The following is a 14531-nucleotide window of genomic DNA, read 5'->3' on the forward strand; positions in this document are numbered from 1 at the left end:
TCTGAAGGTACTGTTTCCGTAGAAAGATTCTGCCAGGAGATGGTCTCTGAACTTTTTCTTTTTACCAGATTTTCTTTTTCCTTACACATTGGTAAGAAATGAAAAGCTCTTTATAGGAAGGCCTTTAAATTACCACCAAGGACTTGGAAGTGAATCCTAAACCTCATCTTAAGGGCGAAATAACATCGCAAAATAGCAATGTTAATCTGTCAGAAATATCCGCAATTTCTGATCGTTCCCCAACACTGTGCTCGATATAACCGGAAGTCATTTATAAAATATTTAGTTTTTAACTGCCTATTTATAAAATGACAGCAATTTTAATTTCCGAATCTGTAAACCTGAATTTCTGTTTCTGCTTCTTTAAGTGACTCATTCTTTTTCCTCTCATAATCTCACTGGTCCTTATTATTCTAGAATCGGCTCCTTACAATTCTCTCATGTGACTTGGTATTTTTTTTTAAAAAGCCATTTTGCTTTTTATGTAACCCATTTTCATCACCTGGAACCTGTTCCCCTCTGTTGCAGCTTTCCACATTTCCTATAGCCTCCAGAACAAAATACGTCTTCTAAAAAGCCTTGGTATAATTTTATTCTGAGTATTTAGCTCTGCAGTCTTTCTACGACAGTGGGCTTTTTGGTCTGTTTTTATTACGAATACTTACAGGTTATAGACTACATTTCAAATAATTTTAAGTTTTCACATATACATCAGGCATGCACATTCAGCTCTAAACCGGTCAATGCGAACCATGAGTTTTACTTTCTTCATGCTTAGTGCAAAGGGCTCTTAAAATATCTTTAGACTATCTTCATCACATAAAAAAGGTTAACATCTATTTTATCACAAATTTTTCTTCTTTAAGAGATGCCAAGTTCATAAAAGTGCTCTAAGTGACTCAAATCTAGGAAATTACATCAATGTTTAATTTTAGAAAATGTTACAACACAGCAGAGAAAGCATGTAACAGTATAACAACTACCTATGTTTTCAATAGATTCAACTGGACAGGAAAATGCGGTGTTAATGTAAGAAACAGATTTATGTCCCAACAACATCTTTTATCATAGGCAGCAAGAATACTGTAATAATCTACACAGATACTCGCAACACTAAGGGAGTACTTTCTTGGTAGCCAAAACATACCCAGCTCTGTTTTGAGGCAGGATGACTGTTACCAGAAGTTCAACCAGACTACTAAGCAACCTTAGAGAGCAAGAGGTTGTCTGATTGAAATTTAGGGAAGGAGGAGCCACGGTTCACCATCTCATTTAAAACTGTTTAGAAGGATTTATTTTAAAAGTTGCCTTTCTTCTACAGTTGGTCCACATTTGACTGATGTGTAAAGTGGGAGGCTCATATGTTTTCAGTGAGGCTGTCTTGGGGAGCTGGATTGGTCTGGGGTTTCTAATCTTAAGGATTCCTTCTGGATAGTTCAAGTAGAAACCGCTTAGTGCTTCAGTACGCTGTATGGTGAACAGTTGTCTGTGTGCCAAGTGTGAGACGAATGGGCCGGGAAACAGCTGAAATGCGGCTCCTTCCACCCTGACCCCCAAAACAGGGTTTCTAATGGAAAGTCTGACAGACCCTTTACTGTAGTGGCACTACTGGGGGCAGCTATAATATTATCCTCATAATTCTACTATATAATAACAACAAAGAAAAAGAAGGTGAAGGGTCATTGTGCTTTGTCTTTAGAATTAAGATGGCTGTCTTCATCCTTACAGCATACTCTTAATTCTGGAGACACATCTTAATAACCTCTAAATAGTTCCAACAAAAGAGCCGTGTCAGAGGAATGAGCAGGCCCCAAGGTGTTTCAACTGGAGTGTTTTCATCTGCCTTTATTGCTCTATCCCTCTCCAGAATTAAGGCAATAACCTGTGATAAATTATTCAGGAACTGCTACAGGGATCAAAGCAAAATCATTCTGTTAAAGTGCTGTTTGCAACATTTGGCACTTAGTGCGAAAACTTTTAATGTGCGCATGCTGAAAATCAAGGATTTTAAATAATTTAACGTTGTGGAGTTTTTACGAAGGGCCTAAAGATAGCAGGTTCCTATTTAACTGCTCCTCTTCCTCTGCGAAGTTTTCATTCATTTTCCTTAAACTCGATGACGTCATGGCCAAATCAAAAATGATGTATGAGTCAAGGGAGTACTGGACTATATTTTACTATGGACACGATTATAGGGGAAACACATATATTTTGAACTAATGCTTTAGAGCCAGGATTTGTCACAGCATTTTCTTTCTTTTTCCCTTTACTGTGAAGAGAAAAAACCCAAGACAAAAATTCAATGTTCTCTACAATTTTATTAGGACTAAGTAAGAAAACAAAGCTATAAATTTAAGAGTTTCGCAGCATTTCCTCCCCTCACAACCATATTTCAATTTGGCAACACAGGTCCTCGCTGCTTATGTTCATCCTGAAAGCTGCATTTGAAAAATATCTATAAATAGGGAGTTAGAAAATGCTAGTAAGGGTTGCAAATTAAATGAATTTGGCAGTCCTGCGGCATTTTCATAGAGATATTTTAACAGCATCACCTCCTGTGGATTGGAATACTAAATACTTTATTGAAGAACAAAACAGAACTGTTTTTATCTCTAGTACTTGCAAAATGAAGTACCTGAAAGCACTTTTGCATGTATTATTTATTCATCATGATAGAAAAATAGCCTTAACCTAATAAATTACATTTAAAAGCATTTAGTGCAAAAGTTTTGTTTATGATAAAGCAACAGATTTAGTTCTTTATCGGTAGCTTAAAGCACCAAGTTTTCTTTATACAAATTAGACAGATGGTGCTTACAGTAGAATTTACTAAAGGTCTGTCACAACAAATGCAGCCAAGCTGCATATTTAATCACTGCAGAATCTTGTCTACCTGCAGCTGCCAACTGCTAATCCAATTTCCCTGATAAATGTGGCAAGAGACACGATCAGCAATAAAGAGCATCTAACTCCATTTTCCTGCAGGGCGTCTTTTGATGAACATTTAGGACGGAAGCACGGAGTGCACTGTGTGGCCCTGGTTCGTGGCAGCTGCATGCATTCTGAGGCACAGTTCTCAGGTTACTCACTTAATTCTGCCACTATCATTACGTTGCTATTGATCTCAGTAGCTGTTGCCTACACAGCATTACTCTAGATGAAGCTGAATCAGGCAGTTATCATGCATCAAACTTGCTCAAAAGCCTGGAGATTTCCCCTTAATTACTTGTGATTTTATTTGCAAATACCGTTAAAGTGTAATCAAGCAGTCACTTTCCAGGGTCGTTAAGAACTTGCTGGTTTAGGGATATATCACTAGAACTCCATTAAAAATGACTCTAGGAAGATGGTTTCTATCAAAGTAGATGGGATTCCATCAAAATGGGCTTGGAGTATAATGAAATCTTCAAATGAGACAAATGTAATTTTTAGAAAGATGGTGTTTTCAACTCCACTGCTTCTTTCTGATATAAAGGGCACCAATAGCTTTAGAGCTGCAAAGATGTTGTTGGTCCTTCAAAATATTTGGAAGACACCTAAAAAATACAGCTAACCTGAGTAGAAACTCTGCTAAAGAGTTTTAGCAAGACTATGAACACAAAGAAAATCTCTAAGATCCCTTTTGGTTTTAAAATTCTATGACTACCGCATGTTGATAAACATTCATTTCAAAAACTCTATTTCAAAAGGTATCGCATTTGGCTAATTATTTTTTGGTAGAAGAATTACACTAAAGTAACTACCACAGGCCATTGTTTTACTATCTGGCTTCTTACTGCTAATTTTTTTTTTTTTTTTTTTTTGGTAGAGAGAGGAGAAGCCATGCAAAATGACGGTTAATATTTTTGACTTATTCCAAATAACAGTAAAATATGACTCGAACATCACCGACAAAGGTGCCTACATCCTCTAGAGTACATTTATTAGTCTTTTAAAAATAATAATCAGTGTCAATCTATTTAATATAGCCCAGATACATTATGATTTCAGAAGATGCTACTCCTATTTTGCAGATCTTGTGTTCCCCACCCCCCACGTTAAAATATGGGACTGTTTTGTCACAAACAGCTTGCTGCACTTAAGGATTTTACTAATAAAACATAATGTTGTCTTAGATATTATGACTGTTGCCACAGCTGAACTGACTTGTCAAATCAATCCTAATACGGCTCCCACAGGCACATAAAAACCTTATTTAGCTATCAGTTATCCTAATCACTTTGTTCAGTTTAAGAATGCAATACTTCAAGACCAGCTCCTATTTATACATATATGCCTAGCCATTTAATAAAGTCTTGATTTATATAAATTCTTGTTTAAAAAAATATTTAGAGATGTAGTGTTTTAGCATGTGTATGTGTGTGCATTCCTCCATATAAATATGTTGAGGCATACAGTGCAGGGTGGATAAGGGAAGAGGGATGTTTAAAGCAGTGTACCCATGAGAAGTGTTCTTTTAAAGATACTAACTGCCACAAGAGGTAAATCATCTGATTGTAAACTATCCAAAATCACTCGCTGACCTCAAAGTCAATTTGTATAAGAAACTAAAGAAGTACTTACATGAAAAGTACAACTCAAAGCCACATGAAGCTGAGGAGGCAAAAATGACGAGGCGTAGAGCACATACAAATATGCAGAAACCTTTTTGTGGATCTAGATAACCTAGAATGAGCAAAATCATCTTTCATCACGTTTAGGAACAAACCCACCTTTACATCTTCCTGTTTAAAGTTGTTGTTGAATATCTGTAATATTGTTTCAAAAGAGACGGTAAGAGGCAGCATGAAATTCTCAAATTCGTCTTCGTCTTCGCCTATTACAAAAACAAAAGGGTCACCATGGTTTAAAATGCATGCTAGTGTACATTAGCCTAGGCAGCGAGTGCTTCATTCAGCCTCAGAAATGTTCCTGAGAAGGGGTCAGCCTGCATTCACACTCATGCTGCATTCTGTACTTTGTTTGGCTCATTGAATATTCTGGTGTTTTGCCTTCCTTCTCTTTTGCACCAAATGAAATACCAAAATTACTTATCAGCCTTTTTTTTTTTTCTGGCTCTTTATTGGATCAAACAGACTCATGCCCCAGGCATCTCAGCCCTTCAGTTCTTGTGCCCCCAGAGCTTCCCCAATGCCTCAAGGAAAGCCTCTTTCAAAGCCTCAGAGACAGGGGATCTTTTTTTCCCCTTCTCTTTAGGTGCCAAGGCCCTAAAGGGCTCACAGACTCAGGTGCCCAGATAGCTCTAAGTTATTATTCCCTTTTATTTATGTTCTCTTTTATTAATTTGTTAAATAGATAGCAGGGAAACTTTTATCTGCCAAATAAGATGGGGTCCCTCATGGGTCATTTGGATTTTAAGTACATTCTCCATGGATTTTAAGTACACTTCCACTTGCACTAAGCTTCCTTTCTTTATAGAACTGAGCCATTTACTATTTTTTTTTGCCATTTCCTCAAAGATTCTATCAAAGCAGAATCTTCACTTCAAACATGGATATGCACAAATCGCTATTTATTTTTTATTAAAAACTTGTATTTGAGTATAGTTGACAATGTTAGTTTCAGGTGTACAACATAATGATTCAACTTCCCTACAGTTACGCTCTGCTCACCACAAGTGTAGCCAGAATCTGTCATCACACAACACTATTACAGTGTCATTGACTATATTCTCTAAGCTATGCCTTTTTTTTAAAAGATTTATTTATTTATTTATTTATTTATTTATTTATTTATTTATTTATTTATTTATTTATGATAGAGAGAGAGAGACAGAGACAGAGACACGGGAGGAGGGAGAAGCAGGCTCCATGCAGGGAGCCTGACGTGGGACTCGATCCTGGGACTCCAGGATCACGCCCTGGGCCAAAGGCAGGTGCTAAACCGCTGAGCCACCCAGGGATCCCCTATGTCTTTTTTTTTTTTTTTTTTAAGATTTTATTTATTTATTCATGAGAGACACAGAGAGAGGCAGAGACACAGGCAGAGGGAGAATCAGGTTCCGTGCAGGGAGCCTGATGTGAGACTCGATCCCAGGACCCCAGGATCACACCCTGGGCTGAAGGTGGCACTAAACTGCTGAGCCACCTGGGCTGCCCTAAGCTATGCCTTTTATGCCATGACTTATTCATTCCATAACTGGAAGCCTATATCTCCCTCTCCCCTTCACCCATTTTGCCCAACCACCCCCCTTACCTCCTTTCCCTCTGGCAACCATCAGTTTGTTCTCTGTATTTATAATCTGATTCTGCTTTCTATTTGTTATTCGTTTTTTTTTTATATTCCAGCAGAGTAAAATCATATGGTACTTGTCTTTCTCTGACTTATTTCACTTAGCATATTACCTTCTAAGTCTATTCATGTTGCAAATGACAAGATCTCATCCTTTTTTATGGCTATGTAGTATTTCATTGTGTGTATATGTGTGCATGTGTGTATATGCACCACATCTTCCTTATCCATTCATGCATCTATTTATTTATTTATTTATTTATTTATTTATTTATTTATTTATTTATTGTGAGGGGGGTGGGAAGAGGGAGAGAATCTCAAGCAGACGCCACACTGAGTGTGTGGAGCCCAATGCGGTGCTCCATCCCATGACCCTGAAATCAGAACCTGAGCTGAGATCAAGAGTTGGATGCTCAACCTACTGAGCCATCCAAGTGGCCCAAGGGGATTCTTTTCTTTTATTTTTAAAAATATTTTATTTGAGAGAGAGAGGGAGTGAGCAAGAGCACATGAGTAGGGGGGAAGGGCAAAGGAAGAGAGAGAAGCAGACTCCCTGCTGAGCAGGGAGTGGGGTTCGATCCCAGGGCCTGGAGATCATGGCCTGAGCCAAAGGCAGATGCTTTAACCCACTGAGCCACCCAGGTGCCCCAAGGGGTTTCTTTTAAATGAGAGCTGATTCTCTCCTTCATCCTATGCCACAGGGAATTGTGAGCCCCCCACTCTACTGATCAAGAAACAGGCAGAGAAAGGTTAAGTGACTTACTCAAGGCAGCATACTTAGGAAGTAAAACTATATGGTCCAGACCTCTTGATTTCCATGCTATCAGTTTTTAAGTAGAGCATTCGAGAGGAAACAAGATGTCAGAGAAGAGTCAGTGGTTCTTAAGTTTGGTCCTTGACATAGCAGCATCAGCATCACTTGGGAACTTATCAGTTGTAAATTCCATCCCAGGGCTACTGAATTAGACACTCTGAGGGTGGGGGTCCAGAAATTTGTTTTAAGAAGCCCTCTTGGTGATTCAGATGCATGCAAATATTTGAGAAACACTGGTCTATACATCATTCTACAGATAAGTAAACTGAGGTCCAAGGTCACATAATACAGGTCAGTGGCACAATCACGTCTTCAGACTGTTAAGGGGTGGCTGATGTGGCTAACCCTGATCTTCTATTACTTCTCTTTCCCCTTTAACCTTATGCACTTTGTTTCCAGAGTCCAAAGGAATCAGGGACTTAGCTTTGTTCACAAAAATATCAAAAGGCCAATGAATCTCTCCTGGTATGCTGTTCTAAACAAGGGTTAGATCTCTTAAGGGAAGGGGAAGGTGAAAGGGAAGGCAGATCAAATTATAATCCCTGCTCTGTCAATTGGTTATGCAACCAAGCTATTCCTTTTAGTTACATCCTCTGTCCACTGGTGATAATGTTAGAGACCTTTACAGAAAGTCTTTTTTGTTTGTTTAAAATTAGTCTCTCACTTTATTTATTTATATATATATTTATTATTGGAGTTCAATTTGCCAATATATAGTATAACACCCAGTGCTCATCCCATCAAGTGCCCCCCTCAGTGTCTGTCATCCGGTTACCCCCCCCCCCCCCCCCCGCCGCCATATCCCCTTCCACTACCCCTTGTTCATTTCCAGAGTTCCAAGCCCAGGTGAAACAGCAGCTCTCCCAGTCTGAGCTAAACTCGCCAGCAAGTACTCTCTAAAGCCCCACTGTAAGCATTCCCCCTTCCCGCTGTGGGTTCCCACAGCATTTTGTCTATTCTTGATGATAGGTAACACTGATCAGGCTGCCTCGAATTTACAGATATTTAGGCATATAGCTAATAACATTAATAATACTGCCTAACATCATTCCACCACTATCACCATTTGATGAGGAGTTACTATGGGGATTAAATGAGATAAAATTTATAACCTGTGTATGTAAATTATTAGATCTGTCACCTTACACTGATGGTATCTTTGGCTTTGCTTCTGAAGAGCTAAGACTGTACATCTTTGCATTTCTCAATGAAGGAGAATGATGTAGGCAGGTAAGGCTCATCAATAAACAGACCCAATGTCTGGCTCCACCACTTACTGTTTAACTTTGGATATTCACTAATTACCCCGAGTCTCAGTTTTCTCATCTACAAATAACGATAAAAATATCTATCTTTGTGAATGTTAAGTGTTATAACACATGAAAAATAGAAGATGCTCAATAGGGCAGCCTGGGTGGCTCAGCGTTTAGCACCTGCCTTCAGCTCAGGGCATGATTCTGGAGACCCAGGATTGAGTCCCATGTCAGGCTCCCTGCATGGAGCCTGCTTCTCCTTCTGCCTGTGTCTCTGCCTCTCTTTCTCTCTCTCTGTGTCTCTCATGAATAAATATAATCTTAAAAAAAAAAAAGATGCTCAATAAATAGTAGTGGTGGTTGCTAGTATTACAGTGTTAGCACCTGGCATTAGTGCCTGGCATGCATTAGGGAAATACTGTATTTGAATGAAAATTTTTAAAATCCCTTATTTTCTTAATATCTGACATGAATAATACAACAGCTAATTGAAGTAGACACTATCAAATCCTTATATATGTACATATTTAAACTATGTAATCTTACTCTCCTAAAATAAAGTATCTTTTTTTTTTAAGATTTTATTTATTTATTCATAGACACACACAGAGAGAGAGAGAGGCAGAGACACAGGCAGAGGGAGAAACAGGCTCCATGCAGGGAGCCCGATGTGGGACTCGATCCCGGGTCCCCAGGATCACACCCTAGGCTGCAGGCGGTGCCAAGCCGCTGCGCCACCGGGGCTGCCCGATAAAGTATCTTCTAAATATGAAATTACTAATGAGAATAGTGGTAACCATCGCTGCAGGCAGGTAAGGGCACAGGAAAGAGTGTATGCTTTGAAGGTTCTAAACTTGAATCCCTGGCTCTGCTACTCGTTAGCATTCTGATTTTGGACAAATGATAGCCATTAACATTTTTGTTGTTTTGAGGTTTATGTGGACCTAGAGAGGTAATTACAGTGATCAAACAAAGTGTGATCACCAGGTTGTCCCCCAATGTCCTTCCTTTGGGAGCAAAACTTTCCATAGGTAAGGATATTTCATCAGAACAAAGACAAATTCAGGACTTTAGCGTTCAACCTTTCATTTAATACATGGAGCTACAGATCAAAAAGATCAAAAAACTTCCTGACTCATCTCCTTCCTCAACTGAAGTTTGAAGCTTATAGGAAAATCAAGGCACAGAAGACAAGCCACCAAAATGTGCAGGAAGAAGTCAAAGAGGAAATACAGAAATGTGAACAGCAATCCTACTTAAAATGTTACATCCTCAGAGATGCCCTCCTTGACCTCCTAAAACATTACTGCAAAACTCTCTCCCAACCCCCACCCACTTTCTACTTCCATCATCTACTTTAGTTTTCTTATGGGATTTACTATGATCAGACTATATATTCACATATGTATTCATGGTCTTCTCTACTAGAATGTAAGCTGCTCCTTGGTGAAGGAACTTTGTCCATTTTGATCATGACTCTATCCCCAGGGACTAGAAGAGGGTCTAGCATCCAAGAAATAGTTGTGTAGTAACGGAATAACAATAGTTATTTCCTGAGTGCTTATTATGTGAAGGCAATGAGTTTAATACTTGATTTACTTAACAGATACCTTTGTGGTTGTTCCTATGTTTTAAGTACTGCTGCAAGTCATTAATGGTCCCAACAATCCTATGGAGTTGTATGGTGATTTTCCTTCATTTACATGTGAACAGGGAGGTGCAAAGGGATTCTGTGGTTTACTCAATGTCCTCGGTCTGGTAAATGTCAGTAGAGGAGGATCTCCAATTACACTATTTACTTTCAGCTCATGGTTTTCTCCCGGTCTCTAATGGGGTGGAAGGTATCAGAGGTGTGGGCATTGAAGTCAGGGTCACAGAATCTTGAGTTTAGAGCTGCATGAAGTTAGAAGAAGGTGAAGAACAATTTGCTTGGTTCTGGTAGGCAGAAAGGAATTTCTCAGCAATCATTTGAGTTCAAGTTAGGAAAATATGATACATTGGTGGGTTATTTCTACAAAAATGTCTATGCTTCAGTTAGCACTGTTCCTCTCTTACTGCAAGGTGATATGTTGTATAATCTAAGCTGGAAAACTGGTCATTTCTTTTTATGTCATGCAAATAAACTCTATACAACATCTATTAGAGATTTTGTCCATTATGTCACCATAAAAAGGAATGAAGTAGCGAGACATGTTAAACTATGCCTGAGTCTTGAAAACATTATGCTTGTGTGAAAGAAGATAGACACAGAGGCCACATATCACATGATGCCATTTACATGAAACAGCTAGAATGAGCAAATTCATAGACAGAGAAGGTAGATTAGTGATTGCCAGGGGCTGGGGGCGGGGACAGTAAGAAATGACTACTTTAAGATACAGGATTTCTTTTTGAGGTAACAAAAATATTCTGGAATTAGATAAGGGTTATGGTCGCACAGCCTTGTGGGTATTTTGAATATAATAAATACCACTGAACTAGCACTTTAACGGGGTGAATTTTATGGCATGTGAATCTCAAAAAAACCCAACACCAAAACAAAAAAATACCACCAACAAAATTCTCTCCACCTTTAAATGTATGTAGAAGAGTAAAACTTCTCCTTTCCTCAAATTAAAATGCAAATAGAGGCTGGATTAGAGGGGATCTGGAGGAGTACTCAAGGAGCGGCTAATAGTACAAATAATTATGGTAATAAGTGATGAGGATTTATTATATAACTATTGTGTGAAATAGTTTGTTATTAGTGATAAGTTACTATGGTAGGCTGAATAATGGCCCCCCAAAGATGTCCATGTCCTAGTCCTTGGAATCTGTGAATATATTAGGTTATAAACAAAGGGGAATTGAGGTTGCTAATCAACTGTCTTTAAAATAGAAGATTATCCTAGGTTCTCCAGATGTGTCCAGGGTAATCACAAAGGTCTTTGAAAGTGTTAGAGAAAAGAAGACAGGGAAAACCATAGAGATGGCAGCATAAGGACTTGACCTGATATTGCTGGAGAAAGGAGGCCATGAGCCAGGAAAGCAAGTGGCATCTAAGCTGCAAAAGGCAAAGGAACAGATTCTTCTGCAGAGCCCCAGAAAGGAACACTGCCTATTGACACCTTGATTTTACCCCCCTGGACCCATTATGGACTTCTGACCTCCAGAGTTGTAAAATAATAAATCTGTACTATTTTAGGCATTATATTTGCAGTAATTTGTAATGGGAGTAACAGGAAACTGATATAGTTAGTAAAGGTCAGATCTAATGTTATGAAGCTCTGTTCCAAACTATGGAGAATTAAGAGAATTAAGAGAATTAACAAGGAGATATAGAGGCAGATGAGTGAGGAAAATAATCTACTTAAAACCAAGCACCAGGCAGCCCAGGTGGCTCAGTGGTTTAGCGCCGCCTTCAGCCCAGGGCCTGATCCTGGACACCAGGGACGGAGTCCCACATTGGGCTCCCTGCATGGAGCCTTTTTCCTTCTTCTTCTTTCTTTCTCTTCTTCTTCTTCTTTTTCTTCTTCTTCTTCTTCTTCTTCTTCTTCTTCTTCTTCTTCTTCTTCTTCTTCTTCTTCTTTCTTTTCTTCTTCTTCTTCTTCTTTTTTCTTCTTCTTCTTTTTTCTTCTTCTTTTTTCTTCTTCTTCTTCTGCCTATGTCTCTGCCTCTCCCACCCCACTCCCGTGTCTTCTCTCATAAATAAATAAAATCTTTAAAAACAACAACAACAAAAAACAAGCACCAATGGGTCATATCAAAAGAGCAAGTGACTTTTGCAGGCCTATGCCTGCATCATCTGCAGTTCCCCAGTGCTTTGTTAGAGTAGCACTTCTCAAGTTCTATTAGAATAAAGTCTTGAGAAAGGTGCTTGACTCCATCTAACCTGGGCCAGAATTTAGTTTTCATTCCAATTTCCCCCTACATAGCCTAGGAGGAGTTGTAGCTGGCTGTGATAGGACTCAGCTTCAGGTAGGGCAGGCTGTTTTAGAACCTGTTAGGAAGTGTCATCAGCTCCTGCTTCTGGAGGAAAACAATAGCCCAAGTGCTGAAGTAATAAAGGTACTGAACTTAGCTCATTTTGAGGCCTAGTGTCAGTCATGCCCCTGATTGCACATTCAATAAATATTTGTGTCTTAATTAATTAATATACACTGAGTGCTTTTTTGTGATAGGAATTGTTCCAGGCCTTTTCACACATCTTTATCTTATTTAAAGCTCCTAACAATTCTTTAAGATAGATATCTCCATTCCATAGATGAGAAAATTGAGGATCTCTTTAATTCCTCTCCCTAGGGAACCAAAATGTTTATTTTAGTTCTCAGAAGAAAAATACACTGCCCATTGTAGACTTTTATATTCCTTTCCTAGGAAACCTACCCTAAAAGTTTCATCCCTGAAGCATCTCATTCCCTGGGGTGCTCTGGACTCTCTACCCTCAAAACCAGGTAAGTTATTAAAACTGGATCTGGACTTAATGGGCTGCTTTCTGCCTACAGGGCCGGCTAATTAGTCTTAATTATCTCATTACAGATTCTAAGTATTTCCAGCTGCTTCTTTACCCCTTACTGCCCAGTTCCCCTGCCCCCCCCCCCCCCCCCCCCCCCCCCCCCCCGCCCATGACTATTTTCTAGATAGTCTCTGCCAAGTCATGGACACAGGTGATATACTGATACATCCTTCTTATCTATCAGAACATTAGTTATTTCTGATCAAGCTTCACACTTGCTAAACCCTTCTGGGACATCTACCTCTGTGTTCTTTTTATCCATGAGAATACATACGCTTTGGCCAATTATTAAGACATGAGGACCAATTTTAAAAACTACATTTTGATTTTCATTGACCAGAAAAACCATAATACACCTATATAGAGCAAATAATAAACATGAATCTATCTGTTTACTTGATAGAAGCTTGGAAAGTAATTCCTTCTCCCTTCTCACTGCCCTCAAGCCTCAAATCAATCATTCAGTCCAAACAGTTCAAATAAAAATGACAAAGAAAAAAGTTACTTTTCCTAATTGATTGAGAATATGAAAGGTGAAGTCAGTGTAGCAGAAGTGAATGAAAATGTGTGGTCATAGGACTAGAGGTAATGTGACCTTGCGCAAGTCATTTAGTCTCTCTGAATCTCACCTTTTTAACAGATAAACAATGCAATAATAGCTATTTCACATGGGCTGTTGTGAGGATCAAATAGGACAATGTATGTGAGAGTGGTTTGCAGACTATAAATTTATAAACAAATGTTAGTTTATTATTAAAGAAAAGGAAAGTTTCCTTTCTCTGTGTATTTTTACTTTTATCATTAGGAGCTATTTCTAGAATACTCTTCCCTTTTTATTCAAGTCATTTACTTTTTATTTAAAACTTCTCAAATTTAAGTGAGAGATATCTTCAAGTGTCAATTATCTATTAAAAGCCACAAACGTAGATGAATACTATAGCATGCTTCTCCCTAAGGAGAAAATATCTCTTAATGTCTATTAGTAACATTTTAATACTAGCATTCCCTTGATCATTAAAAGATATGACTTTTTCTTAGAGTTTGAGGGTCTGAGGAAAGTAATGCTCACTCAGATCCTATCAACATGCTCTCAGTAGTTCAAGATAGGGTACAATCATAAAAAGGCCGAGGAAAAGCAACTGTTAGTGACACCAAGGAAAACCAATTTTAATGACGCTGAGTAATTCTAAGTTTGTGGTTGGTAAAAGCTTAATTTGCAATGAGTAATATTTAGTTCTCCACAAAACAAAGAGCCTTGTTGTCGTTCTTTTCCACACTTCCCTTCTCCAATATTTGTCAACTGAATTCACCTCTATTCAAATTAAACAAAATAAAAGGTTTAAAAAAAAATAGAAGGTTTTATTTATTCAAGTATTTTACACTGAACAGCTCCCTTGAGGTTCTCCATTTACTGGCTTGGGTAATATTATCTTTCCTTTAGTTTATTAGATTGACAAAGTTAATTTAAAAATAACCTAGGGAACTTTAAGTGATTCTTGGAAGGGCTAACATGCGTGCACATATGGACAGTCACCCATCTTCTTCTGTATGTATGTTATCTTGTGAAGGGAGTTTTTGCATTAATTTTTATAATTTCCTAGGATACAGAAATACATTACCAACATTAAATATCATCATTCTGATGATGAAATGCTTTCAATTCTGTTCTATATACAAGTGAGCATTTTGTCTAGTGTAGCCAAGGAGCAATTTGATAAAATGGTACAACTGTTTATTG

General features: G+C 38.4%; 1 protein-coding gene across 6 annotated transcripts in view; it reads right to left on the bottom strand.

Annotated features, from left to right (window-relative positions):
- Nucleotides 1–14531, bottom strand: part of RANBP17 (RAN binding protein 17) — a 301098-nt gene that overhangs the window by 66538 nt on the left and 220029 nt on the right. For all 6 annotated transcript variants that reach the window (XR_005358198.1, XR_005358199.1, XM_038534775.1 and 3 more), the window contains one exon: nucleotides 4713–4816. Coding sequence is in view for 4 of the 6 variants with exons in the window: in XM_038534775.1 (XP_038390703.1) it covers nucleotides 4713–4816 (104 nt within the window). In the remaining 2 variants the exon portion in view is untranslated. The remainder of the gene's footprint in view (nucleotides 1–4712; nucleotides 4817–14531) is intronic.

The sequence above is a fragment of the Canis lupus genome, chromosome 4 (assembly GCF_011100685.1).
Source record: "Canis lupus familiaris isolate Mischka breed German Shepherd chromosome 4, alternate assembly UU_Cfam_GSD_1.0, whole genome shotgun sequence".
Taxonomy (NCBI): Eukaryota; Metazoa; Chordata; class Mammalia; order Carnivora; family Canidae; genus Canis; species Canis lupus.